Source organism: Propithecus coquereli, unplaced genomic scaffold (assembly GCF_000956105.1).
Source record: "Propithecus coquereli isolate 6110/MARCELLA unplaced genomic scaffold, Pcoq_1.0 Scaffold536, whole genome shotgun sequence".
NCBI lineage: Eukaryota > Metazoa > Chordata > Mammalia > Primates > Indriidae > Propithecus > Propithecus coquereli.
Genome location: NW_012151241.1, coordinates 189,632 through 217,281, shown reverse-complemented (window position 1 = coordinate 217,281; position 27,650 = coordinate 189,632). Strand labels below are relative to the sequence as shown.

General features: G+C 45.6%; 2 protein-coding genes across 2 annotated transcripts; one reads left to right on the top strand and one right to left on the bottom strand.

The window, feature by feature from the left end:
- The first annotated feature begins 240 nt into the window (after positions 1 to 240).
- On the top strand, positions 241 to 6,838 carry GEMIN4 (gem (nuclear organelle) associated protein 4). Its single transcript, XM_012657297.1, has 2 exons — positions 241 to 328; positions 3,567 to 6,838. Exons 1-2 carry the CDS (start codon positions 319 to 321, stop codon positions 6,728 to 6,730), a joined length of 3,174 nt encoding a protein of 1,057 aa, XP_012512751.1. The 5' UTR covers positions 241 to 318; the 3' UTR covers positions 6,731 to 6,838.
- A 2,334-nt stretch (positions 6,839 to 9,172) lies between these two features.
- Positions 9,173 to 17,265, bottom strand: FAM57A (family with sequence similarity 57, member A). The gene is made up of 5 exons (XM_012657296.1): positions 17,103 to 17,265; positions 16,557 to 16,640; positions 12,017 to 12,218; positions 10,470 to 10,565; positions 9,173 to 9,781 (listed from the first exon to the last, which is right to left on the bottom strand). The coding sequence occupies exons 1-5, from the start codon at positions 17,222 to 17,224 to the stop codon at positions 9,512 to 9,514; spliced, it is 774 nt and encodes a 257-aa protein (XP_012512750.1). The 5' UTR covers positions 17,225 to 17,265; the 3' UTR covers positions 9,173 to 9,511.
- Between the last annotated feature and the right edge of the window lie 10,385 nt (positions 17,266 to 27,650).

The following is a 27,650-nucleotide window of genomic DNA, read 5'->3' as shown; positions in this document are numbered from 1 at the left end:
ACAGACTGGGACCCAGGAGGCAGGCTCGGCAAGGGGACCGTACAGGTAGCTGGCCAGGCGGAGCGAGGCGCGTGGCGGGGAAGAGAGGATCAGTATCTGCCTGTTGGCTGGTGGGCGGCCTGGGGCCGAGAGGGGGCGCTGTGGGCTCGGCGGGCTGGTTCGTGGGGAGTGCGCGTGCGCACAGTGGCCGACGCTGAGACTGAGGGCGGGGCCTGATGCCGCACCGCCCCCGGTGCCGCCCATTGTGCCGTGCAGCCCGCGCCGAGCTCGCGGCTCGGAGAGGGAGGGGCGCCCCGCGCCGCCGCCCGCGTCGCCGCCATGGACCTAGGTGGGTGTCCCGACTCTCCTCCCCGGAGCCCGCGCGGGCGGCGCCCCGCAACGGTGCTGCCCGGCGCGTCCCCTCCACCCCCGTCTTGCGCGCCAGTGCGGCCCGGGGCTGAAGAAAACCTCCGGGGCGGGGAGGGCCTTTGGAGGGCCGGGGGTGTCTTCAGAGACCGCGGGTCGGGAGGCCGGGCTGCAGTCGGGGCCCCGCCGCTCGTTGGCCCATCTCTTGCCTGCACTTTCTGCGGAAAAAAACTGAGCGGACGTGAATTCAGATGCCCTGAAAGCGGTCGGAGTTAGTGCACGTGCTTTGGGAAATCCTGGGCCCAGAGCACGCCTGGGGGAATCTCAGATGCCCCCAGGTCTCATTTATGGACCGTCTGCTAAGTTCTCGAGCAAGTTTCTTAACCTCGTCAGGTTTCCTCATGGACAAAGCGGTGATGATGATGCTGTATCTTACTCAGTTTTGGGGAGTTTTCACTGAGATCACGTGTATACAATGTCCGGTACAGTGCCTTGCGCGTAGCAGCACCCTTCATCAAACTAGCAGTTGGGAGGGGGTTCGGCAGCTGAGATGGCACTTTTTGAACTTGCGTGCGTCTTGATTCAGAATCCTCGTGGGCAAGGCTTGGGAAAAGGGAGAAGAGGGAGCCGATAGTAATTGATAGCTCCTTGCCAAGCCTCCATCGCTGCTGGATATGCCTTTAAGGGGATAATACCAGGAGGTTGTTCCTGGAGAGTTGGGGGTGAGGCACCCCAAGATGTGCCAGTAATAGTAGCCTATGGAGAAATGTCCTCGTAGCCAGCCAGCTCTTCATGGTGGAATGGCAGAGCTGGAAGAGTTTGGAGCCCTCTTCTGTCCCAGCCCCACTACTTTGAGGTTGTTAACACCCTGAGCAAATTTTTGCTGAGCCTCAATGTTTCCATCTCTAAAACAGGAATAGTCCTCAAAAGGTTGTTTGGAAGATTAAAAGAAGTCTTACATGTGTACCACCTAGCACAGTGCCTGGCATGGAGTAAGCACTGAGCAGACAAGAAGTGGGCACTCACAAGTGCTAGTTAACCATCAGTGATAAAGCACTTGGGTTTTTCCCAGCTATTAACTACCCCTGGGACTCATTACTTCAGGCAGCACATGTACATACTTACTGCGTCTGTCTGGTAGGCAGGTGTTGAGGACCAAACACCTGCACAGCTCAGCAGACAGTGCAGTAAAATTAAATTTATAGAGTCAAGAGGGAACATGTTTTGGGGCCCTGGGAGAGCAGCCTGAGCCAGAAAGAAGGGTCATAACCCACAGAGAGACCCCCTCCCCCCATTAGCAACCTAACCCTCTCTGGGAGTCTTACCCACTGTGAACCAAGACGGTGGCTTCACAGTGGATTGCCTGGAGTGCTGAGCCCTTGGCCTTTTGCTGCTCCTATAAGTGGTGGGACAGGCAGGATATTCTTTTTTTTTTTTTTGAGACAGAGTCTCACTCTTTTGCCCGGGCTAGAGTGAGTGCCGTGGCGTCAGCCCAGCTCACAGCAACCTCAAACTCCTGGGCTCAAGCGATCCTCCTGCCTCAGCCCCCCGAGCAGCTGGGACTACAGGCATGCACCACCATGCCCGGCTAATTTTTTGTATATATTTTTAGTTGTCTAATTAATTTCTTTCCATTTTTAGTAGAGACGGGGTCTCGCTCTTGCTCAGGCTGGTCTCGAACTCCTGAGCTCAAACGATCCACTTACAGGCGTGAGCCACCGCGCCTGGCCCAGGCAGGATATTCTTAATCTCTTGGAATCAGTACTTTCTCTGCTGGCTCCTGGCCTGTGGAAATGCGGAGTATGTGCTCTTGGGGGCATGAGGGACTGAGGAAGGGGTAGCATCTGTGGGCCCTGGGGAAGGAAAGGAATATTGAATAGTGAGCAGTGTTTGTGCTCTGATTTTAGTTTCTGGGCCAAAAGCAGCATACCTGATAAAGACTCGTAAGTCTTTATGTTTCTGAGCTAGGGGAAGCAAAGAACAGCGATAGGATGCTGGTCCTGCCAACAGTGGAAAGGCTGGGGGAAACTGACATTTATTGAGCACTTAATCGGGCTCTTTGCAGCCTAATTCTTACTGTAACTGTATCTTATTCAACCTTTACAGCATCCTTGGGAGATGAGATCGGGAGGTAACAACAGCAGCCCAGTGCCAAGGGTTGACTAGTATATATCATTTCAGCCTCAAAGTCCTAATACGAAGCCTGTATTATCCCCACATATGCAGCAGGGCAGCTCAGACAAGTAATCTAAGATCATGTCACTTAAATGGCTGAGCTAGGATTTAGACCTGTGTCTGACTAAACATCTCAAGATGCCTTCCTTGATAAGTCTGTGTTAATTCATAGCTCACTGAAGGCAGTACTGTTTGTATCTACTCCCTGGTTTCTCCCACAGAACCAGGGCCATTAGTAGCTTATCCCCATCTGGCAGAAGCTGTGGGGTGGACTGTTTGCCTGAAGGGTAGAATGTTTGAAACCTGTTCGCCAGGCTAGAAAACAGGAAAGGCAGGGCTTGTCTGATTGCTCCTGTGCCTGTTACCCTGCAGCTGTGCCCCTTAGTCTGTATCCTCGCTCAGAAGCTCAGTTGTGTCCTACAATACATACTGGGTGACCCCTGTAGTTTGGTACTGTCCTTGTGCTGTCTCTCTTTCTAAACCCTTCTCCCCAGATCCTCCACTGGCCCTTCCTTTGCTGGAGGGTCTAGCTCAGCAGTCCAGCTTTCCCTTTTCACACTTCCTGAAGGATTTCATTGATGTCCTTGTTCCAGTGATCCTCCTTGGGCAGATAGCTCCCAGAATCTCATTTCAGGGCTGACTTTCCCCCTGAGTTTCAAGCCTGCATTTCCATTGCTGGAGGACATCTCTACCTTCATGATCTATCTCGGACTCCAAATAACCGAAACTGAACCTGACTGACCTCAAACCTGTTGCGATTCTTGTGTTCTCTATTTCTAGTGGTACTCATCCACCCAGTTCCCAGGCTAGGGAGCTTCGAAGTCAATTTTCATTCCTCAGTTAAGTCCTTTTGACTCCAGCTTTGCAATGGCTCTTGTAATCATCCCTTCTTCCTCCTCTCCCACTGATGTCATTTAAAACCCTTGTTACCTCTCACCCTGATAATGACAGCCAGCCTACTAACTGCTGTCTCTCTCTCTGATCTTTGCTTACCACTTTGAAAAATTTTCATGACACTCTATCTTATTTGCCTTTTGTCTCTGCAGGACCCTTGAACATCTGTGAAGAAATGACTATTCTGCATGGGGGCTTCCTGCTGGCAGAGCAGCTGTTCCACCCCAAAGCACTGGCAGAATTGACAAAGTCTGACTGGGAGCATGTTGGGCGGCCCATCATGGAGGCCTTGAGGGAGATCTCCTCAGCCACAGCACACGCCCAGTCCTTTTCCTGGAAGAAGAAAGCTCTGATCATCATCTGGGCCAAGGTTCTTCAGCCCTGCCCTGTTACCCCTTCTGACACTGAAACTCGGTGGCAGGAAGATGTGTTCTTCTCAGTAGGCAACATGATCCCTACGATCAACCACACAGTCCTTTTTGAGCTGCTCAAGTCCCTGGGAGCTTCTGAACTCTTTATTCAGCTCCTGATGGCTCTGCCCACCACCATCTGCCGCACAGAACTAGAGCGCTTTTTGGAGCACATGACTATTGACACTTCTTCGAAGGACGTGGCCTTCTTCCTGGATGTCTGGTGGGAAATGATGAAGCACAGGGGTGATCAGCAGGACCCCCTGCTCTCCCAGTTTAGGACTATGGCCCATAAGTACCTGCCCTCTTTGGATGAGTTCTCCCACCCTCCAAAGAGGTTCAAGTCTGACCCAGATGTGTGTCCTACCATGTCCCTGTTGGCCATGCTGCTGAATGGGCTGAAGCAAATCCAGGATAGGATCCTGGGCCCGGGAATGAAGTGCTGTGCATTAGCCAACCTGGCTGACATGCTGACCGTGTTCGCGCTGATGGAGGACGACCCCCAGGAAGTGTCTGCAACTATGTATCTGGACAAACTGGCCACAGTGATCTCTGTGTGGAATTCGGACACCCAGAACCCATACCACCAACAGGCGCTGGCCGAGAAGGTAAAGGAGGCAGAACGGGATGTCAGCCTGACCTCACTGGCCAAACTCCCGAGCGAGACCATTTTCGTGGGGTTTGAGTTCATGCACAGCCTGCTGCGGGAGTGGGGGGAGGAGCTGCAGGCCATGCTCAACAGCAGCCAGGGGACAAATTATGATAGCTTCCGGTTGTGTGACAGTCTGACTTCCTTCAGCCAGAACTTGAAGCTCTACCTGGACACTACCAGCTTGTCCAAGGAGGAGAGGCAGGTGGTCTCTGAGCTGGCAGATTGTGTCAGGGACTTCCTGAGGAAAACGAGCAGGGTCCTGAAGAACAAGGGCTTTGAGGACATCACTGCCTCCATTGCCATGGCCATTATTGAACAGAAAATGGACCGGCATATGGAAATGTGCTACATTTTTGCTTCTGAGAAGAAATGGGCCTTCTCAGACGAGTGGGTAGCCTGCCTAGTGAACAACACAGCTCTCTTCCGAGAGCCAGACTTGGTGTTAAGGCTGCTGGAAACGGTGATGGAAGTCAGCACGACTGACAGAGCCATCCCTGAATCTCAGATCAAACAAGTGACCGACTTGATCCTGGAATGTTACGCAGATCTCTCACTGCCAGATAAAAATAAAGTCCTCTCAGGTGTCCTGCATTCCTGGGGGCGCAAGGGCCTTTCTGAAAAGTTGTTGGCTTACTTGGAGGGTTTTCAGGAAGACCTCAATACAACTTTTAACCAGCTCACACAGAGTGCCTCTGAACAGGGCTTGGCTAAAGCTGTAGCTTCCATGGCCCGCCTGGTCATAGTGCACCCAGAAATCACAGTGAAGAAAATGTGCAGCATGGCCGTGATTAATCTCGGCACCCACAAGTTCCTGGCTCAGATTCTCACTGCCTTCCCTGCCCTCAGGTTTGTGGAAGAGCAAGGTCCAAATTCGTCCAGCACTTTCGTGGTGTCATGCCTCAAAGAAACTGTCTGGACAAAGTTCTCTACAGCCAAGGAAGAAAAGCAATTTTTGGAGCTCCTGAACTGCCTAATGAATCCTGTCAAGCCCCAGGGGATTCCAGTCGCTGCTCTTCTCGAGCCAGATGAGGTGCTGAAGGAATTTGTCCTGCCTTTCTTGATGCTAGATGTTGAAGAGGTAGACCTCAGTCTGAAGATCTTCATCCAGACTCTAGAAGCAAATGCGTGCTTGGAGGAATACTGGCTCCAGACCTGTTCCCCATTCCCACTCATCTTCAGCTTGTGTCAGCTCCTGGATAGCTTCAGCAAATACTGGCAGCTCCCCAAGAAGCGGTGCCTCCCTTTGGATAGAAAGGATCTAGTGATCCATATCCTAGAGCTCCTCTGTGAGATTGTATTAGCCAATGCCGAGACCTTCTCCCCAGATACCTGGATCAAGTCCCTGTCCTGGCTCCACCGGAAGTTGGAACAGCTAGACTGGACTGTGGGCCTGAGACTGAAGAACTTCTTTGAAGGTCACTTCAAGTGTGAGGTGCCAGCCACACTTTTTGAGATCTGTAAGCTTTCTGAAGATGCGTGGACCTCCCAGGCCCACCCAGGGTATGGGCCAGGCACAGGTCTGCTCGCCTGGATGGAGTGTTGCTGCATCTCCAGGAGCATCTCTGAGCAGATGCTGTCTCTCTTGGTGGTAGATGTGGGCAATCCTGAGGAGGTCAGATTGTTCAGCAAGGGCTTTCTGGTGGCCCTGGTGCAAGTCATGCCTTGGTGCAGCCCCCAAGAGTGGCAGTACCTTCTCCAGTTGACCAGGAGACTGTTGGAGAAACAGCTCCTACACGTTCCCTACAGCCTGGAGTATATTCAGTTTGTTCCTCTGCTCAACCTGAAGCCCTTCGCCCAGGAGCTCCAACTCTCTGTACTCTTCCTGAGAGTCTTCCAGTTTCTCTGCAGCCAGAGTTGTCATAATTGGCTTCCTGTGGAAGGCTGGAGCCAGGTGGTCAGACTCCTCTGTAGCAGTCTGACTAACATCCTGGACTCAGTTAGGTTGATTCAGTCAGTTGGCCCTTGGGCCCAAGGACAAGAACAGGATCTGACCCAGGAAACCCTGTTTGTTTATACCCAGGTGTTCTGTCATGTTTTGCACATCATGGCCATGCTCCACCCAGAGGTCTGTGAACCACTCTATGTTTTGGCCTTGGAAATCCTTACCTGCTATGAGACCCTGAGCAAGACCAACCCTTCCATTAGCTCCTTGCTCCAGAAGGTAAATGAGCAGCGCTTCTTAAAATCCATCGCTGAGAACATTAGCCCTGAGGAGCGGCGCCAAACCCTGCTGCAGAAGATCAGCAACTTCTGACCTTTGTAGGTCAGAAAAAAGCTGGGGTCTGTAGGGGCTGGAGCTGAGGAGCACACACTTCACACTTATGGGAAATTGTACACAAGATAAAAAGTATATGGCAATAAGGTTGGGGAGAAAATAGTTTCTTAGGTATTCATAACAAACTATAATAAAATTCTCTTTTGAGTTTCACCTTATCTCTTTGGAGTCTTTCTCAGCAGTAGCCTAGGATTAAATATGCTCAAGATCAACTCAAGCTTGGATATATTCATAACTGCACTTCACCCTAGATTTTGGCAAATAAACCCAAAGGTGAAACCACCCAAGTGTTAGAAACATTACAGGGTATGTGTGTTCTTTGACATTGAGACCCTCTTCAAGAGTCATTTCATCATTTTAATATTTTTCATGAGGTATCTCAGAAAGGGCAGCAACTTGGAAAAGAGATCTAGTCTAGCCCCGGTTCTGCCTCTGATTGGCCATGTGCTTTGTGTGCCCAAGAGACCTGCGCAATTATAGAAAGAGAGGATTGGACCAAGATAAACTAGGCGTTAAGGGGGTAGAATAATGACCTCAAGAAAATGAGTCCCTTCTGAATTGAGGCATGCCATACTCCTGGGCTCAAGCAATCCTCCCACCTCAGCTTCCCAGGTAGCTGGGACTAGAGGTGTACAACACCACACCCAGCTCCCGTACAGTCTTCACTCATTCACTGTACCTGGAGCGGGCTGTGCTAAGACTAGATCTGGCAAACACAGCAGACATGTGCTTAAAGGGTGAGTGGATTATCTTGTGCCTGCGATGGGGCTATTGTGGTGTGGATGAATGAGTGGGAAAAGAATGGTGTGTGTAGGAGCATAAAAATGAGAGTTTAAGGTGGTGGGGTATTAAACAACTATGAGAACTGGTTGGGGAGATGTTTTGAGAGATGAGGGAAGAGGACATGTCCTAGCACCTCCTTTATAGCCACACCTCTTTCAAAATAGGGTGTTACTCAGGTTCCCTTCTCCACCTGAATAAAGTAGGCTTGGCTGTGTGACCAGTAGTCAGGCGTCTACCCTCCCAACTCCTAACAGGATTCACTCCTGAAGAAAGGGCCTGTGACCACTGGGCTCGAACTCATAACCTTCAACATGTTCTTGGGACCGTGAGCCACAGAAACATGCTAGAGTGAGGTATGAGCTAGGCCATCCTGGAGGATGATAGCATTCACACACCCCCTACTCCCCCACTGCCAGTTACATGGATGTAAACACAGAGCAGGAACTAGCACACAGCAGCCAGTCAATACGGGTCACAGGACAGTTCTTACAGGTAAGCAGTATTGATGTATTTCACAAAGGATAATAAGTTGGGAAATATTAGTGCAATTTAATCACCATGGGGTGACTTATAAATATATACTGATATTAAAAACAAACAAAACAGTAAAAAAAATTGTAGCATTTTATGTTTTTTAAATGGCACCCATTAAAGACTGAAACAGTCAAAATTTGAGGCACTATTATAAATCATTCAGTCCTTAAAAAGTTCATGGACAATGAATTAAAAGGCACTTTAAAAATTCTAGTTTTTTACTACCACTTGAAAAAACATGGTAGCAGTCTCCGAAACCCATCCTTGTTAAGGAATGTTTAGTGTTGGCACCATCCTTGTTAAGGAATGATTAGTGCTGGCACCGGAGGATCCTATGTGCAAGTAGGGGTGAAGGTGTCAGTTCACAGGACACACTCTGGCCAGGTTGCTGCCGTCCTGCTCTCCAGCCTTCTGTGGCTAAATGGCAGTACACTCACATAGCAATGGGCTTTGGACCACAAGCTCTGTCTTTTCAGGAGGCTCTGGGAAAAGCACTCCGCAGTCTAGATGAGGCTCCTCACGGTTTGGAGTATAGAAGTCCATTTCCACTTCATATGAAAAGGACAGTGCCAAAGAGTGGGGTTACCCAGTAAATAGCTACCAAAGCCATCGTTTCACTTTGCCCCTCTAGTTTTTATGAGAGCACCGTATGCACGTAGATATGGGGAAAGCTGGGCCTGCGGGGACGTGCTAAAAAGGGACTAGTATTTATGACTGCTTGCAACAAGCTCACAAATTTCACATGGTCTTTTTACCAAGTCCGCCTGCAAAGGTGGTGCTGACCTCTATTGGCTTCCCTACCTACTCAAGTGCTTCGGGTTCCCAACCCTGCCTCCTACCCTGCTGCCAGTGGGACTTCTGATTGGAAGTCAGTAAACATGAGAATTCAATGTTGACATGGATGAGAGGATAAGGCAAAGAACCAGTGGGTCATCTGGTAAACAACAAAAACTACCTACCCACAATGATTTTCCTAGGCCAACAGCGCAAGAAGACACTACTTCAAGAGCTAAGTCATCACTTGCTTCTGCTGGCCCAGTACCACAGGTACTGCCCTGAGTTGTTGGGAATGTGGGTGGCTGCTAATGTTAGGGCCAGGCAGGTGCCCAGACACTTAACACCCTGATCCACCAATCTCTACAGCCCGTGCTCCTAACTCCCAGAGCTCTTGAGATAAGACCCAGGGAAGATCCTTGGGCTTGCTTTAAAACCACCTTGCTGCTGGTAGAGGTCTGACAGGATCCAATAGTTGTTACTAAAAAAAAAAAAAGTGCTTTTGCAAAAGGGACAGGTTAGAAGAGGGAGGGAATAGGAATATTCTTTAGAAAAACTCAAATCCATCTGCTTATCAATATCCAAAAGGCTGAGCCCACCCAGGGCACAATTTGGTCCGTGGAATACCGAGTGGAGGAGGCACCCTCACTGCCTGACTCCTGGAAGCATTTAACCATCCTTTTTGGCTTGGGGAGTGTCAAAGAGCCGGGCTGCCTTCCTGCACAGCAGACAGAACCAGTAGATCTGAGGAGCGATGAGGAAGGCATTGGCCACATTGCAGAAGAAGGGAATATTGAATGGCACCTGGAGCAGGCTCAGTCCCTGCTGTTGGCCATAGGACCAGTACATGAAGGGGAAGAGAAGGATCCGACAGGAGAAGAAGGTGGCCAGTGTGAGGATTCCGTTCACCTTGTATAGAAGGGTGTGCTGCTGCTTTAGCTGCAAAAGAAGGGGAAGGAGAACACAAGGTCACCAGGAGGTATGACACTCCACCGCTAATCAGGGAATGACGAGTCCGAGTCCCACAACAGTAAAGGCCAAGCAGGTAAGTGTACTAATCAAGACCTAGGGTATCAAATTTCTTGACACCTAGACATTGGTCTAATTTACTGACAACTTGTAGAAGACATTATTGAGCACTGTCTTATTTACTTATTTATTTTAGAGACAGGGTCTTGCTCTGTCTCCCAGGCTGGAGTGCAGTGGCACAATCATAGCTCACTGTAACCTCGAACTCCTGGGTTCAAGTGATCCTCCCACCTCAGCCTCCTGAGGAGCTGGGACCACAGGCACATGCCACCATGCCTAGGACTATCACGTTTATATCTACACATAGCCTCATAATTTTTCCAATAATGATGTTGAATCTTGCCTACCTAAGCCACCCAGCTGACAGGAGTACAGGAATAGTGAATTACAGAAAAATATGTGGCCAGGGAAAAAATATAATTAACTGTATGAAACTTGGATCAAATCTACAATTTAATCCCACTGCCTGAAGTCTGTTGGAGGGTCTCCCATCCCACTATTCCTAGCACGAAGGGATTTCTCCAAACCCGACAGTCTCCAAATGAAAAGCACAGCCCGTTCCCTCCTGTACTATTTCTGCCGTTTCATACATACGTACGTGAATCAGAATTCTGCCCAGCGACACAAATGGAGTGCTCAGTTCTGCTGTGAAGATGCAGCCGACAAAGAAGTCCCCAAGGTCTCCCCGGAGCCTCTGCAGATGAAAAGAGAAAAATGGGAAATAAGTAGAGATTAAGAAACCACCGGAAAGAAAATTCTAACTGGGGCTATTGAAAAGGGTAACCATGAGGGACCCTAAAGGGAAAAGGAAATGCTAAATAGGCAAGTGCAGACCCAGTTAATATTCCACTGCTTCCATAGCAATAGCGTTTTGATGGTCCAGTCCCTCGGATCCAGAGGCAAATTCAGATAGGCTGATTGTATCACACACCAAGTTTTCTCTGAATTTTGATTACATCGGGAAGAAACTCTGTAGCCTACTTTTGTGTATCTAACTTAGTCATGCCAAGGGCACTTAGCCTGCTCATTTCAACAAAATATGTGCCAGGGCCCTATGCTCGATGTTAGGGTCCCAAAGCAGTCAAGAGATTTCTTAAAGAATTTAGTGCACTCTACCACTCCTTTTTTCTTTTCAAGAAAGGAGTATGGCATAGTAGAATACCAGCTCCATCACTCAGTACCACTGACTGAGCTAAGTAAATTCCTAGAGCCTCAATTTCTTCATCTACAGTATGAGGCTAATAATTTCTACTATTTAGCAAGCTATGAGATTTTTTCTTTTTTTTTTTGAGACAGAGTCTCACTCTTTTGCCCGGGCTAGAGTGAGTGCCGTGGCGTCAGCCTAGCTCACAGCAACCTCAAACTCCTGGGCTCAAGCGATCCTTCTGCCTCAGCCTCCCGAGTAGCTGGGACTACAGGCATGCGCCACCATGCCCGGCTAATTTCTCTATATATTTTTAGTTGTCCAATTAATTTCTTTCTATTTTTAGTAGAGACGGGGTCTCGCTCTTGCTCAGGCTGGTTTCGAACTCCTGAGCTCAAACAATCCGCCCGCCTCGGCCTCCCAGAGAGCTAGGATTACAGGCGTGAGCCACCGCGCCCGGCCGAAGCTATGAGATTTTAAATCAAGTGCCTGCCACTTGGTAGGCACTTGGGAATCTTGAATTTCCCCTCTGCATTCCCATTTCTCTTCCTTGTTGAGTGGGGTTTTATGGGGAAACGGATCTGGGGAAAGTTATGAGGCTATTTGCTTTAAGTGTTTTTGTGACATCAGAATAATGCACATAGTACCTGCTGGCACTGTTAGGAAACTGTTATTTTGTGTTATATTTTATGTTTTTATAATATATTGAACTAAAGACAGAATATTTGACAAATGTTAAGGAATCATGGAGGGCTGGGGCATTTCTAGAAAGAATAATGCTGGCAAGGAGGATCATGAACATTTCAGACTTCATTATTTTCCTCTACTATTTGCATGGGGGATTTAACTGCTGAAGCAGCGGGCACATGGAGAATGGGTTCCGTACAAAAGGAAAGTAAAAGAAAGGCAATCCTCACTCCTAAGTAACGGTCAATTCGCCCAGTTCAACAGGAGGAAATGAGTGACCAAGGCTGCTGGTCTACTGTCCTGGAAGGCCATACCTGTGCAACTGGCACAAGGACAAACAGAATGACCGCATGGTGCGCGATCATGAGGCGGTTTTGACTTAGGAAGTTTCTAAAAGTGGTGGAGTGTCCATGGTCCTGATCTCTGGTTCGGTACCATTCGCTGAGGTACATGGCGTAGGAGTCATAGATCATGTATGGAATCAAAAACCAGACATATTCTCGGGCAAGCCAGTGCCTGAAAGAAAGCATATGAATGGCCCGTGAAATCATTATGGACATCAATTATGACGGCCCAAAGCCAATGTCTTCTCAGACATGTTCCCTTCAGCTTTGTACTTAACCAGCTATTACTACTCTAAATACTTTACCATGAAGATGCTGAAACTGATAAGGAGAGTGGAGAACTCTCTCTAAATTACAGGGCAAGTTCATGAGTGTCAAAAGGCAAAAAGCAGGAATTCACTCAGCCCCATATGTTTAAGTAGCTTGCCTGATTTAGCTACTCATTTGTAATGGACCTTCTGACATTTTGTGATAAGCTGACTTTGATACAGATACATTTATATACAACTGATTCAACTGCTCTACCAAGAAACTGGTTTGGAAGGTGCCCCAAATCTCAAATCCAATATTTCCAGTTTAGCTTCTTGGTTGCTCAATAGTTGAAGTTCACTAACTTAAACCCCTGAAACCAGTGAGTTTTCTCTTGTATCTACTTGCAACCTTACTCTAGGGAGTTTCTGGTAAGCACCCCTGGCGATTTTCTTTACAATTCTATAGCTAATCCCAATTCCATTAAGAAAAATATGTCTGGAAATGAGCCTGGAGCTCAAGGACCACATAACAGCAGTCAGATACCAGGAGAGAGGCTAGGTCAAAAGACAGTTTTCCCATTTACTTGTCTAAAGGGGCTAATATTTACTGAGTCAAAATGATAGTTTCGGCTATAATGTAGAAGTCTCTACTATAGATACAATATTGTTTCCAATGATAAATAAACATTCTACAGACACTTTATGTGAAAAACAAAAATCTAAACTGAAATCATGGGCCGGGCACGGTGGCTTAGGCCTGTAATCCTAGCACTCAGGGAGGATGAGATGGGAGAATCTCTTGAGCTCAGGAGTTCGAGACTAGCCTGAGCAAGAGTGAGACCCCATTTCTACCAAAAAGAAAGAAAAAGAAAACCCATCCGGGCGTGGTGGCACACACCTGTAGTCTCAGCTACTTGGGAGGCTGTGGCAGGAGGATTGCTTCAGCTCAGGAGTGGGAGGTCGCAGTGAGCTACAATGACGTCACTGCACTCTACCCAGGGTGACAGAGTGAGACTCTGTCTCAACAACAACAACAAAAAAAACAAGGCAACTGAACACCCCTCCTCACAACCCCCGACCCCTTTAAAAAAAAAAAAGATTAAAAAAATGTACTGTGCTGAGGATTAGATTCACACAGTCAGCAAATTTTTGTTGTGTATCCACATGTTAGGTAAAAGACAAAATTTAGTTTTATGGTTCTCAAACGACCTGAACAGCAGAATCACCCATGATGTTAAGAGCTCCACTCCCCAGAAATTCTAAATTGTATGCCTGTGGCCCTCAAATCCGTATTTTTAAATTTGTCTTAGGTGATTTCCTAAGGAAATCAACATTGGGATTGTGCTCTATATAAGGTGCCATTCAAGTTCTGTTCCTGAACTACTCCACACTTCCCACAGCATAACAATTCAATAAGGTGAACACATAACAGCAAATATAATACCCTTGTAGGTGAATTAATTAGGCAGGTTCCATTTAGTCAAAAAGATGCAATACTTCTTTCACTTGTATCTATCGTCTCAGTCACTTTCTTAAAGAACTTCCAAGTAAAATAACTATAAAGAGCTACTAAAAGTTCAGCTGAAATATAACTGGCCTCTCCTTGAGTGGAACCCAGGGTTGTAATACTTTGCACATAGTACCAGTTCGATAAGATCTGAAATTGTGACTCTTAGGTAGAATTCTTTGAAGATTTATTAGGAAGACATCTGGATTATAATCTTAATACCACTAGCCTGTGACTTAACTTTCTTTGTAAAACGAAGATGATAATCCCTTGTCTTACTTCTCTGACAAAGTTATTGTGAGGATTAAAAACTTTAAAGTGTGAAAGCCCTTTTAAATGTAAAAAGTTTAAGTGCTTAAACTGGGCTTGGTGGCTCACGCCTATAGTCCCAGCTACTGTGGAGGCTGGGTCAGGAGGATTGCTTGAGCCCAGGAGTTTGAGACCAGAAGATCAGCCTGGATGATACAGTGAGACCCCCATTTCAAACAACAAAAACAGGCTGAGTGCTGTGGCTCATGCCTGTAATCCCAGCACTTTGGAAGACCAAGGAGGGAAGATTGCTTGAAGCTAGGAGTTCAACACCAGTCTGGTAATGAGAGCCTATGTCTACAAAAAAATAAGAAAAAACTAGCCAGGTGTGGTGGCACACTCCTATAGTCCCAGCCACTTAGGAGCACTGAGGCAAGAGGATCATTTCAGCCCAGGAGCTTGACACTATAGTGAGCTATGATTCTGCCACTATACTCTAGCCTAGGTGAAAAAGCAAGATCCTGTCTCTAAAACAAACAAACAAAAAAATGCAAGTGCTTAGGCCGGGCGCAGTGGCTCACGCCTGTAATCCTACCTCTCTGGGAGGCCGAGGTGGGCGGATTGTTTGAGCTCAGGAGTTCGAGACCAGCCTGAGCAAGAGCGAGACCCCGTCTCTACTAAAAATAGAAAGAAATTAATCGGACAACTAAAAATACATGGAAAAAATTAGCCAGGCATGGTGGCGCATGCCTGTAGTCCCAGCTACTCGGGAGGCTGAGGCAGAAGGATTGCTTGAGCCCAGGAGTTTGAGGTTGCTGTGAGCTAGGATGACGCCACGGCACTCTAGCCCGGGCAACAGAGTGAGACTCTGTCTCAAAAAAAAAAAACAAAAAATATAAGTGCTCAAATTGAGAAAACTGCCTAGAGTTGTTACTTAGCCCTTTTAGGAGTCCCTTTAGGAATCTGATGAAATCCTTAGTGCATATCACATTTTGCATATAATTTGGGGAGATGTATAGATACCCCTCCTATCTATAAATATTCATATGAAGGCATAAAATGAGAAGGCATATAATAGAAAAATATTTGGGTATACAGTGTGACCCCTGAAAATCCTTTTTTAAAGATGGTATAGGTGCCTTTAGAGCACCCTTGTATATCCAATAAGAGGTGGAGGGGTCCGAAATGTGGTATCTCCCTCTATTTTTCAAACAGAGAATCTAAGAAATAAAGATACATCAAAGGAAGAACCCAAAAACCAAACTCAAGTTTGCTACCATGGTCAAGCCACTAAAACACAGCCATTTGGAGGAGAAAACACAACCACAGTGTTACAGAACTGTAAGTTAGTCATACTTAAATAGCTTTTCCTGAGATGCATCGTGGTTGCTTGCTGCCTGCCCTCATGTTAACTCAGGCTAATGCTGTCGAATCACATTTGTCTTAGTTTAATCTTTGCAGAAGAGGCTGGTTTCAAGTTTGATCTGGCAAATGGGGTAGTGAGGGAGCATGCTGCATGATCAGAAAATACTCAATTAAAATAAAAATTGAACCCAGCCAAGCAAATACTGTTAGCCAATCAAGGTTACTTGGCCTATCTTCTATCAGCTGCAACAAGAAGAGCAAGAAAATCACAACAGCAGGATCAAGTCCAAGTAAGACTGTGGCCCAAAGTGAGATGCCCTACTCAGGCTTCCCCCGTGCTCCCGTCTCAACAGGCAAAAAGCAGGACATGACACAGCCAATATGAAAAAAGGATCAGGAGAGGCCGCTTGACCTTCCCTGCACATCTGACTGTGGTTCTTCAACTTCACCGGGAGAAAGTAAGAAGACAGGTGGGAAAAAATGGCTTTTTAAAAAATAAATAAATAAAAGCACCACCATCGTCCAGGTCTAAATACTATACAAAAGCAGACCATTCTGGTCTTCATTTATGACTTGTTTCACTGAAACTGCAGACAGATGCACAGTTCCTGACCTGCCTATGGACTGAGCTCTAATACACACACAAGTCAGTTTTCTGAAAGCATCGGAAATCTCTTCATCTCCTTTAGCAAATCTAAAGGGAAAACAAGAGCAGCATTTGCAGGGAAAGGGGTGGTGGATTTGTTCCATAGAAGGACATACACTGGCCAATGAATGCTCCAGAGTGGGGACCCAGTGAGGTTGACTGATACACCTCTAAATACTTTTACACTTACCTATCTCATAAAGAACTTGGATCAATGGACTACCACTGTCCTCTCACGACCTTAAATCAGATACAGACTCTGTTGTTCTCTCTCATTTCAATTTAACTTCCGCTTACTTTCTCCTAAATTGGGGATACTTAAAGGAGAGGTAGAAGGAACTAATTATGGAGCCCAAGTTTTCCCATCAGCCAGCTACCTAACAACACGTGCTGATAAAGAACTAGTGTCTGTGAGCCAATGAAATGTGGGAACTTCCGAAAAGTTCCTCAGCCCTGTGATTTGTACTTCTTTCACCTGGCATTGGATGTTACCTGCCGTTGACCACGTCGCTGCAGGAGCGCATGATGACGATGCCCGACCCCGTGGCCAGCACAGCCTGCACTGAAGAAACCAGCCTAACGTGGGGCAGAGGGGAGAAAGAGAAAGCGCGCTCGATCCAGTCCTGTGGACTGCACAGAGCCAAACTCTTCGACCTGACTTCCCCAGGCTGCCAGGGCGGCGAGGAAAGCGGTAGCGCTGCGGACCCCCAAAGCAGCTAGCAGCCGCGGGCAGCAGGCTGGAGGGATGCATTGCACAAACACTTCCCTCCCCATCCCGACCCGCACGGGCACCCTCCGCCAGTGCCCTCTCTCTCCAGGTGAGGACGCGAAGGGTCTTCCGCAAGCTCGGGAGAAGCGACCGAGAGGAGCAAGGAAGCGAGGGAGGCAGCCCCCCCGCTTCCTGTCGCCCCCCTTTTCCGCCCTCGGCCGAGCGCAGGGGCGGGCGCAGGCGGGTCCCGGCGCCGAGCAGCCGGCGCGCGGCCGGGTGGGGCGGGCAGCTCCCCGGCCCTCGGCCGGCGGCCCGGCCGCGCCCAGTACCTGGTGCTGATCATCAGGCAGTCGGAGTTGGTCCATTCTGGCCGCGAGCGGCGCAGCGTCCAGGTGCAGAGCGCGAAAAGCCCTGGGAAGAAGAGCGACCCCCAGGCCAGCGTCAGCAGCATGGGTGCTTGGGGTCCGGCCGCCTCGCTCGGCGCCGCTCGGCGTGGCTCGGCTCCGCTCCGCGCGGCTCCGGGACTGGCGCGGCCACCGGCCCCTATTTCTACCCTCCGCCCTCCGCCCTCCGCCCCCGCCTCCGCCCGGCCCGCCGCGACTCCGGCAGCCGCCGGGCGCTGGCCCCGAGCCCGCAGAGCGGCTCTCCGCGTGACCAGGCCCGGAGGCCGCGATAGGCGCGGGCCGGCCGGGCGGGGCGGGGTCTCACCGCTGCCGCCGCTGGGCCCCGAGGGGTCCCCGGGTTCCCCCGGCCGTTCCGCGGCGCGCGGCCGAGCGGGCTGAGTCCGCCGACGCTTGGCCCGGGACAACCGGCTGCGGGGCCGAGGCGGGAAGGACCGTGGGTCTCCGGGCTTCTGTTCCGTCACCGCGACGCCTCCCTCTCCCCCGCGGGCCTCCTCGTCCGAAGCCGGGGCCCACGGGGCGGGGTGGGGTGAGCGGCGGAGAAGGCCAGGTAGGAACCCCCACCGCCGAGGTGGGCGAGCCCGCCGGGCAGGAGCATCGCCCGGCGGGAAGGGTGCGGTGGGCATCTCTCTTCGGGGGAGGGAAGGACGGGGCCCGTGGCTGTCCCCGCCTGGCTTCATCCACCGAGCACTCTTACTTCCAAATCAGAGCCTTAAGGACTTGGTCTTTCTGTACGCCAAAGACATCTTTTCCTCGTCCCACCAACTGCTGCAGTTTCTCCAGAGGGGGAATCTCTCAGATAGCTTTAAATCATGCCACAGAATCCAGCAGTTTCTCTCTCCATCTATATAATGAGGTGGACTACTAAGCCTGCATACTTCTCGGTGGTCCTGCCTCTTGGCTTTGGATTAAGATACTATCCAGAGGCTTCCTGACAACGTGTCCTTATTTAAAAGTTCTCGGGACACGTGTCCTAAACTTCAATGGGTTGCAATCTATTTCATTATCACCAAGCACCAATCACATGGGCCAGGACAATAATTTCAGTGTTATTGACTTCATTCCTCTTGACGTCCCTGCTTTGCTTTGCTTTGGTCTGTATCTTCCTCAGCTAATAAATGTGGGGGGAAAATATACAATTCATTTATATCTACTACAATTGAAAGGTGCTATGGGTGTCTTCAAAGCACCATCATGGAAAATGCTGACCAAAGTCCCACATGAGGACTATGTCTGGAACAGCAGGGCTCAGCCTCTCTGAGCCACTATTTCCTTATTTGCGAAATGAGGAGGAGGCTGGATTACAAGCTCCTTATGGCTCTTACAGTTCTAAACTCCTATGATTCCGTGAGTTTCATAAAGTGTTAGATGATTTCTGTTAGATGTCAATTAAATTACTTTACCATGGCAGTTACTGGTGTAGAAACAGATAGGGAGTGAACACAGCTTTTGTTTGTTTCGATTCGTATTTATTTATTGAGTCTGAAAATGTTTCTTAGGTTTAAAAGATAGTTTTCCTTTAGCATTATTATAATTATTAATTAGGTCGTGACCTTTTGAGTGAACACAGCCTTTAACATCTTCCTATGTTTTGTTAAGATGAGGGACTTAGCCAACATTAAGGCAGCAGACAGCCCAAAGAAAAGTCTGAAAGTTCATCCACTTAAGGCAACATCTCTGACTCCCAAATTCACTGCTAACAAACTTGATGAAATGAGAAAGACACTTCAATCTGGTACCAAGGTATCTGGCAAATGCAAAGCTCTCTGTATTTTCACATTTGCTTGTGGACAAAAACTGCTATCGGGAAACTTGCCATTCTCTCCAGAAGAACAAATATTTGTGCATTCCACTTCATATTTCCTACCCATTTATCATAGTCACTTCCAGCTCTAGCTTTTCCAGAGAGTGACAAGTGGTTACAAGTCCTCCCTGCCTTTCTGCCTTAAATGGATCAGCAACTTGCACCAGGTATGCTATCACTTTTAAATGGCGAGAACCAATGTATGCCCTACACAAGCAGCTCTTCAGGCATGAAACGAAAACAAAACAACAGATATTTCACATATAGAAAACAGCAAATAAAAGCAGTTTCCAACACCATGCTCAGGGAAGTCACCAGAATGTTTAGGTTGAATCACCATAAAGCTAACAAGCATAAACATGAACCCTTGCTTTTCAAGTGATAAAACCCCTGTGGGCGAATGATAAAGTCAAATTAAAAGCACCAAGCCTTGTTTACACAAACATCCTCTTGCCCTTGAAAAATCTTAAATCAAATGTTTCCTTCTCCAAGCTTTCCGTGTCTCTTCCAGACAGATTTATAAATTCATTTTCCAACCTGCCTTTGCATTTGCGTAGTGAGCATGTTGTTTTTTATTTGCATGTATGTGTTTCTACCAGATTGTTATCTCTTTGAAACAGGGACTGTGTCTTTTCATTTTGTATCCCAAGTTAGGCCTGGTGCACTGCAAGGGTTCAATAAATGTTTGATACTTTTTAAAGATAATGTCTACTGAGTACTTACTATATACTAGGCACTATATCAAACATTTTGTATGTATTGTTTCATTAAATCTTCATAACAAATTTGTTATCCTCACTGTGTCCATGTATTTGCATGTGTGTGTGTGTGTGTGTGTGTGTGTGTATCAGCAAAATGAGACTCAGACCAGTGCAATTAAAAAATTGGGATTTGAACTCAGTACTTTCTGCCTTTACATCAATGTGCTTAATGAGTATACTGCTTTCAAACTTGATAAGCAGGGAGAAAGTAATAATTTTTCACAATATAGTTTCTCATTAATAACCACTGTTCCCAATTGTTTACTCATAAATATAAATGCGTAGAGTGGAGTTCATGGGCTCTGACGCTGCTATTAATGCCATTTTTTATATACATGTAACTTTATAATTTTTCCAAGCACTTTCGCATGTATCGCTTGGTTCTCAAAATAATCCAGTGAGATAGGCTGATCATATTATTGTTTTCATTTTACAGATGAAGAAACCTAAGTGCAGAATGGTAAAATAACTTGCCACCCTATATAGTGACAGAACCCAGGACTCCTGATTCATGTTCCAGGGTGATTTCAACTACTTCATGCTGTAGGCGTGGGATTTGGGGAGTTTGTAATTAGGCTTCTTGTGTGGATTTCAAGAGTGAAGTTTGGGTTACTAGATGCCAAGATAAGACTTATTTACCAAATTCAGAGTCTCACCCCTTGAACAGGAAATTTATAAAGCTCCCAGTTTTGGAGGGCTGTGGAGGGATTCTTCTGCCACTAAGGTATGTGATCCTGCTTTTTGGCCTCCTCTCCCCCATTACTCTAGACCTCACTCTGGATTCCATTAGGGTATAGGATACAGGGAGTTTCCCCTTGTCTATTCCCTGGTTTCTTCAGCCTTAAATTGAAAATACCATATTTACTTGTAAATTACTTTAGGAATTCTCAAGTGAATGCAGTTAAGATGTGTGATACATAGGCTACTATCCTTGATCAAGGACATTTTCTTCCTACTCAGGAAAATGCATCTATAGGAAAATCAATTGAGAGTCACACATGAAACATCTTCACATTGAGCTCCAGAGTTGAAAGAGAAGTTAGAGGTCTCCATCCATTCATCTACTTTATTTTTATTTATTTATTTTTGTCAAGTTTCCACACACAGCATGGACATTCATCTACTTTAAAAATGCTAACAGACAAAAATAATGAAACTCTATTCTGAAACTAAATGTATTTTAGAACCACACTTCATTTCTGCACTAGGGACAGTTGAAGCAGAGACACAGCAGGAAGAACAAAAGGAGAAATGAAGTGATAGGAAGAGACACGGAGAGAAAGATACAGCACATGAAGATGATCCAATCAGAAGAGACTAAAATAGTTACAAAGAGAAACCAAGATACACTTTTAAACACAGGAAAATAGATATAGAGATGCAAATCCAGTGATTGGCAGATCATAACAACTGAACAAGAGGAAAAGGACTGTAAGACATAGGGAAAGAAGGAATGAGTCATGCAAAAAGAAAGAGACAGCCTTTTAAGGAACTTCATTCTGTTTCAGCTAGCACAATAAAAGCCGTATTGCATTTGAAGAAATATGGTACAAATAAGAAGGTGATTCCTCTGAGGACTGAGAGTGGCCAGAAAGAAGTTAATCACCCTCCTCTTAATGTCTCCTTCACTGTCTTTGTCTGATCATTACAGCCTTGCACTGGTGTGTGTGTGTGTGTGTGTGTGTGTGTGTGTGTGTGTGTGTGTATGTTTATGTTTCCCCAGTAGACCCTAATGGTAGGGACTGTCTTTTGGGGAGGCAGCCATGGCATACAGCATTGGGGTTGGGACCAGAGAACCTGAGTTCCAGAGCTTACGGCTCTGCTACCCATAAACTGTGTCATGGAGAAAATGCCTTAACCTCCCCTGTAAAATGGGGATTCCAGGCCGGGCGCGGTGGCTCACGCCTCTAATCCTAGCACTCTGGGAGGCCGAGGTGGGCGGATTGTTTGAGCTCAGGAGTTTGAGACCAGCCTGAGCAAGAGCGAGACCCCGTCTCTACTAAAAAAATACAAAGAAATTAATAGGACAACTAAAAATACATAGAAAAAATTAGCCGGGCATGGTGGCACATGCCTGTAGTCCCAGCTACTCGGGAGGCTGAGGCAGAAGGATCGCTTGAGCCCAGGAGTTTGAGGTTGCTGTGAGCTAGGATGACGCCACGGCACTCTAGCCCAGGCAACACAGTGAGACTCTGTCTCAAAAAAAAAAAAACAAAAAAAACAAAACATGCCTACTATGGAATAATCACAAATAATGCCATCATTGAGAGATATTACTGTTAATATTTTGGTAGAATTCTTCCCAGTCCTCTTATATGCATTTGTTGTATATTTGAGATCATGCTTTAAATACATTTTGAATATTAATATTTCACTTATATTACAAGCATTTTCAATGTTACTTAAAATTTCACAAACTTCATGTTTAATAAGTCAGAAGTAATTTGATATTTGAACCATTACAGATACGGATTATCATTGGTTTTGAAAAATATTCTTAACTGGGGAAGAGTAGGTTTCCACATTTGTTCCTAGTCATGCCTTGGCACACTAACACAGACAAGGTATCTCTGACCTTAAAAATATTAGGAGTCCCATCCTTATTAGCACTCAGGGTCTGTCTTGAAAATGAGCATCATAGTATCTATAGAAACCCAAGTTCCTATTTAAGTATCTAGATTTTTCTTTATATAGGCTCCATTATCCTCTTTAATAAGGAATACATTTATGTAGGAACTTGTATTTATTGAAGAAACGAAGTCATTCTTTGTGAAGCTAAGTCTGTAGTGGCTTTTGCCACGCACTGCCAATTTCAACTGCAAGAGTTATTTCTCAACAAGATTGTAGGTGAAAACCCAAATGGCCAGAAACCAAAAACAATGCAGAGAAAGCTGATTAGTTACAAGGACTTAAAAGTCTTATTTGGGAAAAAAAAATCTTCATTATATATAGCAACAAGAACCTCTGCTCCAAGCACATTAGCACATGTTTATGTGGCAGCTAAGTGTCACCACTTGTCTGTGATGGACCTTATGAACTATTATTAATGGCCAGTCTAAAGACTGAATGAACTGTTGAGTTGTGAGCAGGCTGAAATACTTTTGCCCTGCAGGCAAAGCAAAATCTCATGTTGCCAGGTAACATGATGGAACCTGGCATAGGACTTAGAAGGATTTGGAAGGTTTTAAATATTAGTGCAAGAGGAAGGACAGGGAGCACTTGCTAATCAAGATGCTGCCACCTTCCTTCTGTTATGTGTTATAAGGCCATTGTTTCATTATGCACTATCATCTGTAGCTTGATTGGATTGTGCTTTATGTTTTTTCCATTTAGATGGTAAGCACCATGCTCACTTAATCTGCTGCTATTTAACACTCTACTATTGGGGTCCTGGCCAACATAACAGCAAACACATAAACTCACAAAAGAGGTGTCAACATTGGAAAGGAAGAGAAAGAACTGTCATTATTTTCAAACAATATACTAATTTATCAAGAAAAAATAAGAAAATCAACTGAAATATGGTAGGTCAAAATAATTCAGATAAGGTGACTAGATATAGGATCAATCTACAAATGTAAATAAATTGCTATTTCTATGAGCCAGCAAATACCAATTAGAAAATATAATAGAAAAAGCGGACCATTTACAATATTTTTAAAAATTTATAAAATAACTAGTTTTAGACCTAATAAGAAATATGCAAGACCTATATGAAAAAAGTTACAAAACTTTACTGAAAGACATAAAAGCCTAAATAAATGGAGAGCCTGACGCTACAAGGGAAGATTTGATATCATAAACATGTCAATTTCCCCCAAATTGATCTACAAATTCAAATGTAATCCCAATCAAAATTCCAGTATGTTTTTAATGGGTTCAATACGTTCCTTCTAAAACTTATGCAAATTAAGAAAATATGTAAGAAAGTCTAAGAAATATTTGAATAACGAACACTGGGGGAAGAGAGGAATTTACTCTATAATATATTAAAACATCCTACAATTTATTGTAATTAAAACAGTGTAGAAGAAATAAATAGCTGGGCATGGTGGCTTGCACCTGTAATCCTTGCAATTTGGGAGAGTAAAGCAGAAGCATCCTTTGAACCGAGGACTTTGAAGTCGCAGTGAGCTATGATCATGCTACTGCACTCCAGCCTGGTTGACAGAGTGAGACCCTGTCACTAAAACAAACAAACAAATCAATGGAACAAAACACAGTCCTGAACCACATCTACTAATACTTGTGAGGAAAGGAAGGACTATCTAAGAAAACCACAGAAACCATTAGCCTTTTGTTTGGAAAAAAATAAAGTTAGAAGTTGAATAGCATCCCATTCATGTCCATCCAGAACCTTAGATTGTGACCTTATTTGGAAACGGGGTCTTTGCAGATCTAATTAAGCTAAACATTGAGATGATACCATACTGAATTAGGATGGGCCCTAAATCCAATGAGAGTGTCCTTATAAGAAACAGAAAAGAACACACAGATACAGAGAAGAAGAAGGCAGTGTGAAGAATAAGGCAGTGTGAAGAAGAAGGCAGTGTGAAGATGGAATAAGAAATTGGAATGATAAGTCTACGAGCCAAGCACTGCTGGCAGCTCCCAGAAGCTGAGGCAGAGGCATGGGAGGGTTTCTCCCTCAGAGCCTCCAAAAAGGAAACAATCTTCTAACTTATTGATTTCAGACTTCTGGCCTCCAGAACCATGAGAAAATTTCTGTTGTCATATGTCACCCAGTCTGTGCTAATTTGTTACGGCAGACCTAGGAAACTAATACAACGCCCTTCCACACACCAAACACAAAACTAAGTTCCAGATATATCAAAAGTTAAACCCTATAAATGCATTTGAAGACAAAATTTAAAGATATTTTTATAATTCATAGGCTAAAGAAGGCTTTCTCAAGGAAGGCATAAAACCCAGATGTCATACAGAAAAGGGATTGATGGATTTGTATACACTAAGAATTAAAAAAAGCCCCTGCACATCAAAAGGCAAAATTAAGTTAAAAGACAACAGAAGAAAGTATTTGTAGTATACACCAAAGGTTAACATTCAGAATAGTCAGAGAACCTACAAACTATTAAGAAACACAAATGGGCTGGGCACGGTGGCTCACACCTGTAATTCCAGCACTTTGGGAGGCTGAGGCAGGGTGATCGCTTAAGGCCAGGAGTTCAAGACCAGCCTGAGCAACATAGTGAGACCTCATCTCTACAAAAAAAAAATAAAGAAAGAAATTAAAAGAAATACAAATGACCCAAAAGAATTATTTAAATTACATAAACTAGAAATACACAGAAGAAATACAAAAAGGTCAACAAAAACTTTATAATAAAATATTTAAAAGACTGCAAATATCCAATTTGCCTAAGGATACAAGGATATAGGCACTTTCTTACAGTGCTGGTAAAAGATAAATATGTATCATAAGGATATAGTATTGTTTGTAATAGCAAAAAATTAGAAACAACCCAAATATCTACTAATAGAATAATTAAATATTTTACCATAGTTCAAACTATGGAATACTATACAGCCATTAAAAGGGCAAATAGACCAACATACAGAGAAGGATCTCCAGAACATACTAAGGGAAAAGAATAAATCACTGAACAATAAATACAGTAAGATATAATTTATGATTTTAAAAACTATAAATGTGGTCATGCGTGGTGGCTCATGCCTGTATCCTAGCACTTTGGGAACCTGAGGCAAGAGAATCGCCTGAGGCCAGAAGAGACCAGCCTGAGCAACATGTCAAGACCATGTCTCTACTAAAAATAGAAAAATTAGCCCAGTGTGGTGGTGGTGTAGTTCCAGCTACCCGGGATGCTAAGGCGGGAGGATCCCTTGAGCTCAGGAGTTTGAGGTTGCAGGGAACTATGATGACACCACTGCACACTAGCCCATGCAACAGAGTGAGACGCTGAAAAAAAAAAAAACTATAAATGTGATTGGTACATATGCTGCTACATAATCACACAAAGAAAGGTTTGGAAGAAAAAACACCAAATTGCTAATAGCATTGCCCGTAGAGAGAGGAAGTATGTATGTGCACGTGTTGGTTTTGTGAGTGTATATTTGGGATGAAGGAAATAAAGAGTGACTTTTACATTTTCCTCCTCATAATTCCATGTTGTATGAGTTTTTCCAATAAAAATTATTATTTATTACATATATAGAAAGAAAAAATAATAAGCACCTAGAAATTAATGGTACCTATTAAACCTGTGGAACACTGTAGGACGTTTTTCAGTATTATGTGCATGTATTTTGAAGTATAGTTAGAAATTTGATAATGAAACAAGAAAAGGCTTGAAAAATACATGAGAGGTAATATTTTTAAAAACATGACATGCACATAACATGCTTTGGTGTCATCATTTTGTAAAGTGTCAAAGCATCATATGAGCTCTTGGAAAGCTTTGATTTTTCCAAGTAATATGTAACAGGACCTAGCTTGGGGAAGTTAAAGAGTAATAACAGCAAATGCCCTGTTTGGGAACATGACAGATCTTGCTGTCAGTCTAGCAGACCACTACTTAGCTGCGTGACCTTGACTCCTCGCACTACTGTCCTACCTACCTCAAGGACTAAGAAATAACATATATGGAAACATTTAACCATGCATAAAGTACCATGCAAATTCACTGTATTGCATTAGTCCCTAAAATCATTCACTATCATGTAGTTCTGTGGTCCCCAACCCCTGGGCCATGGACCAGTAGCAGACCACGGCCTGTTAGGGACCAGGCCGCAGAGCTCTGCCATGCAGCCCCCAATTCTCCCTGCCCCCACACCCAACTGTGGAAAATTGTCTCCCATGAAACTTAAGAAAAGGGCAGGGTAGAGGGTGGCGGGGTGGGGGGCACACAGCAGGAGGCGAGCAGCGGTGAATGAAGCTTCATCTGTATTTACAGCCGCTCCCCATCACTCACATCACCACCTGAGTTCCACCCCCTCAACCCCAATCCCTGGAAAAATTGTCTTCCATGAAACTGGCCCCTGGTGCCAAAATGGTTGGGGACCACTGATAGTGGATTACTGTATCTGCCTGTAAAATACTAAACTCTAAATGCAACAGATAAACATGTTTAAGCAAGGGCAGTGAGGGCAAAGAAAAAGATAAACTGAGAATAGGCAGAGTGCATTTGCACAGGCAGTTGAAAATGTGTGACTAACTCTAATGAGAGAAGTCCAAGTTTGGATATAAAAGATTTGGAAACTAATGATGGCTGTGAGAGTGTTCTCTTAAAGCAATGAATTTCAATGGGGGATATATTGGGCTGGCAGAAGCTATCAGAATCTTGAACAATATTATATATAGGAAATAAAAACGTTTTACTGATTTTCTGAAGTAGAGCTAAAAAAGTTTAGCTGGGCAAAATATTGTTGGCTGGTGGACAGAGAATATCATTTGCATATGAGTGATTTTAAAATTGGAGGGATGAGGATGAAACCTCTTATTAAAATACTGTGTTTGGGGCTGGGTGCGGGGGCTCACACCTGTAATCCCAGCACTCTGGGAGGCCGAGATGGGAGGATCCCTTGAGGTCAGGATTTTGAGACCAGCCTGAGCAAGAGGCAGACCCTGTCTCTACCAAAGCTAGAAAAAATTAGCCAGGCATGGTGGCCAATACCTATAGTCCCAGCTACTTGGGAGGCTGACATGGGAGGATCTGCTTGAGCTCAGGAGTTTGAGGTTGCAGTGAGCTATCTGTCTCAAAATAAAACAAAAGCAAAATACTGTGTGTGGGGCCGGGCGCGGTGGCTCACGCCTGTAATCCTAGCACTCTGGGAGGCCGAGGCAGGCGGATCGTTCTGAGCTCAGGAGTTTGAGACCAGCCTGAGCAAGAGCGAGACCCCGTCTCTACCAAAAAATGGAAAGAAATTAATTGG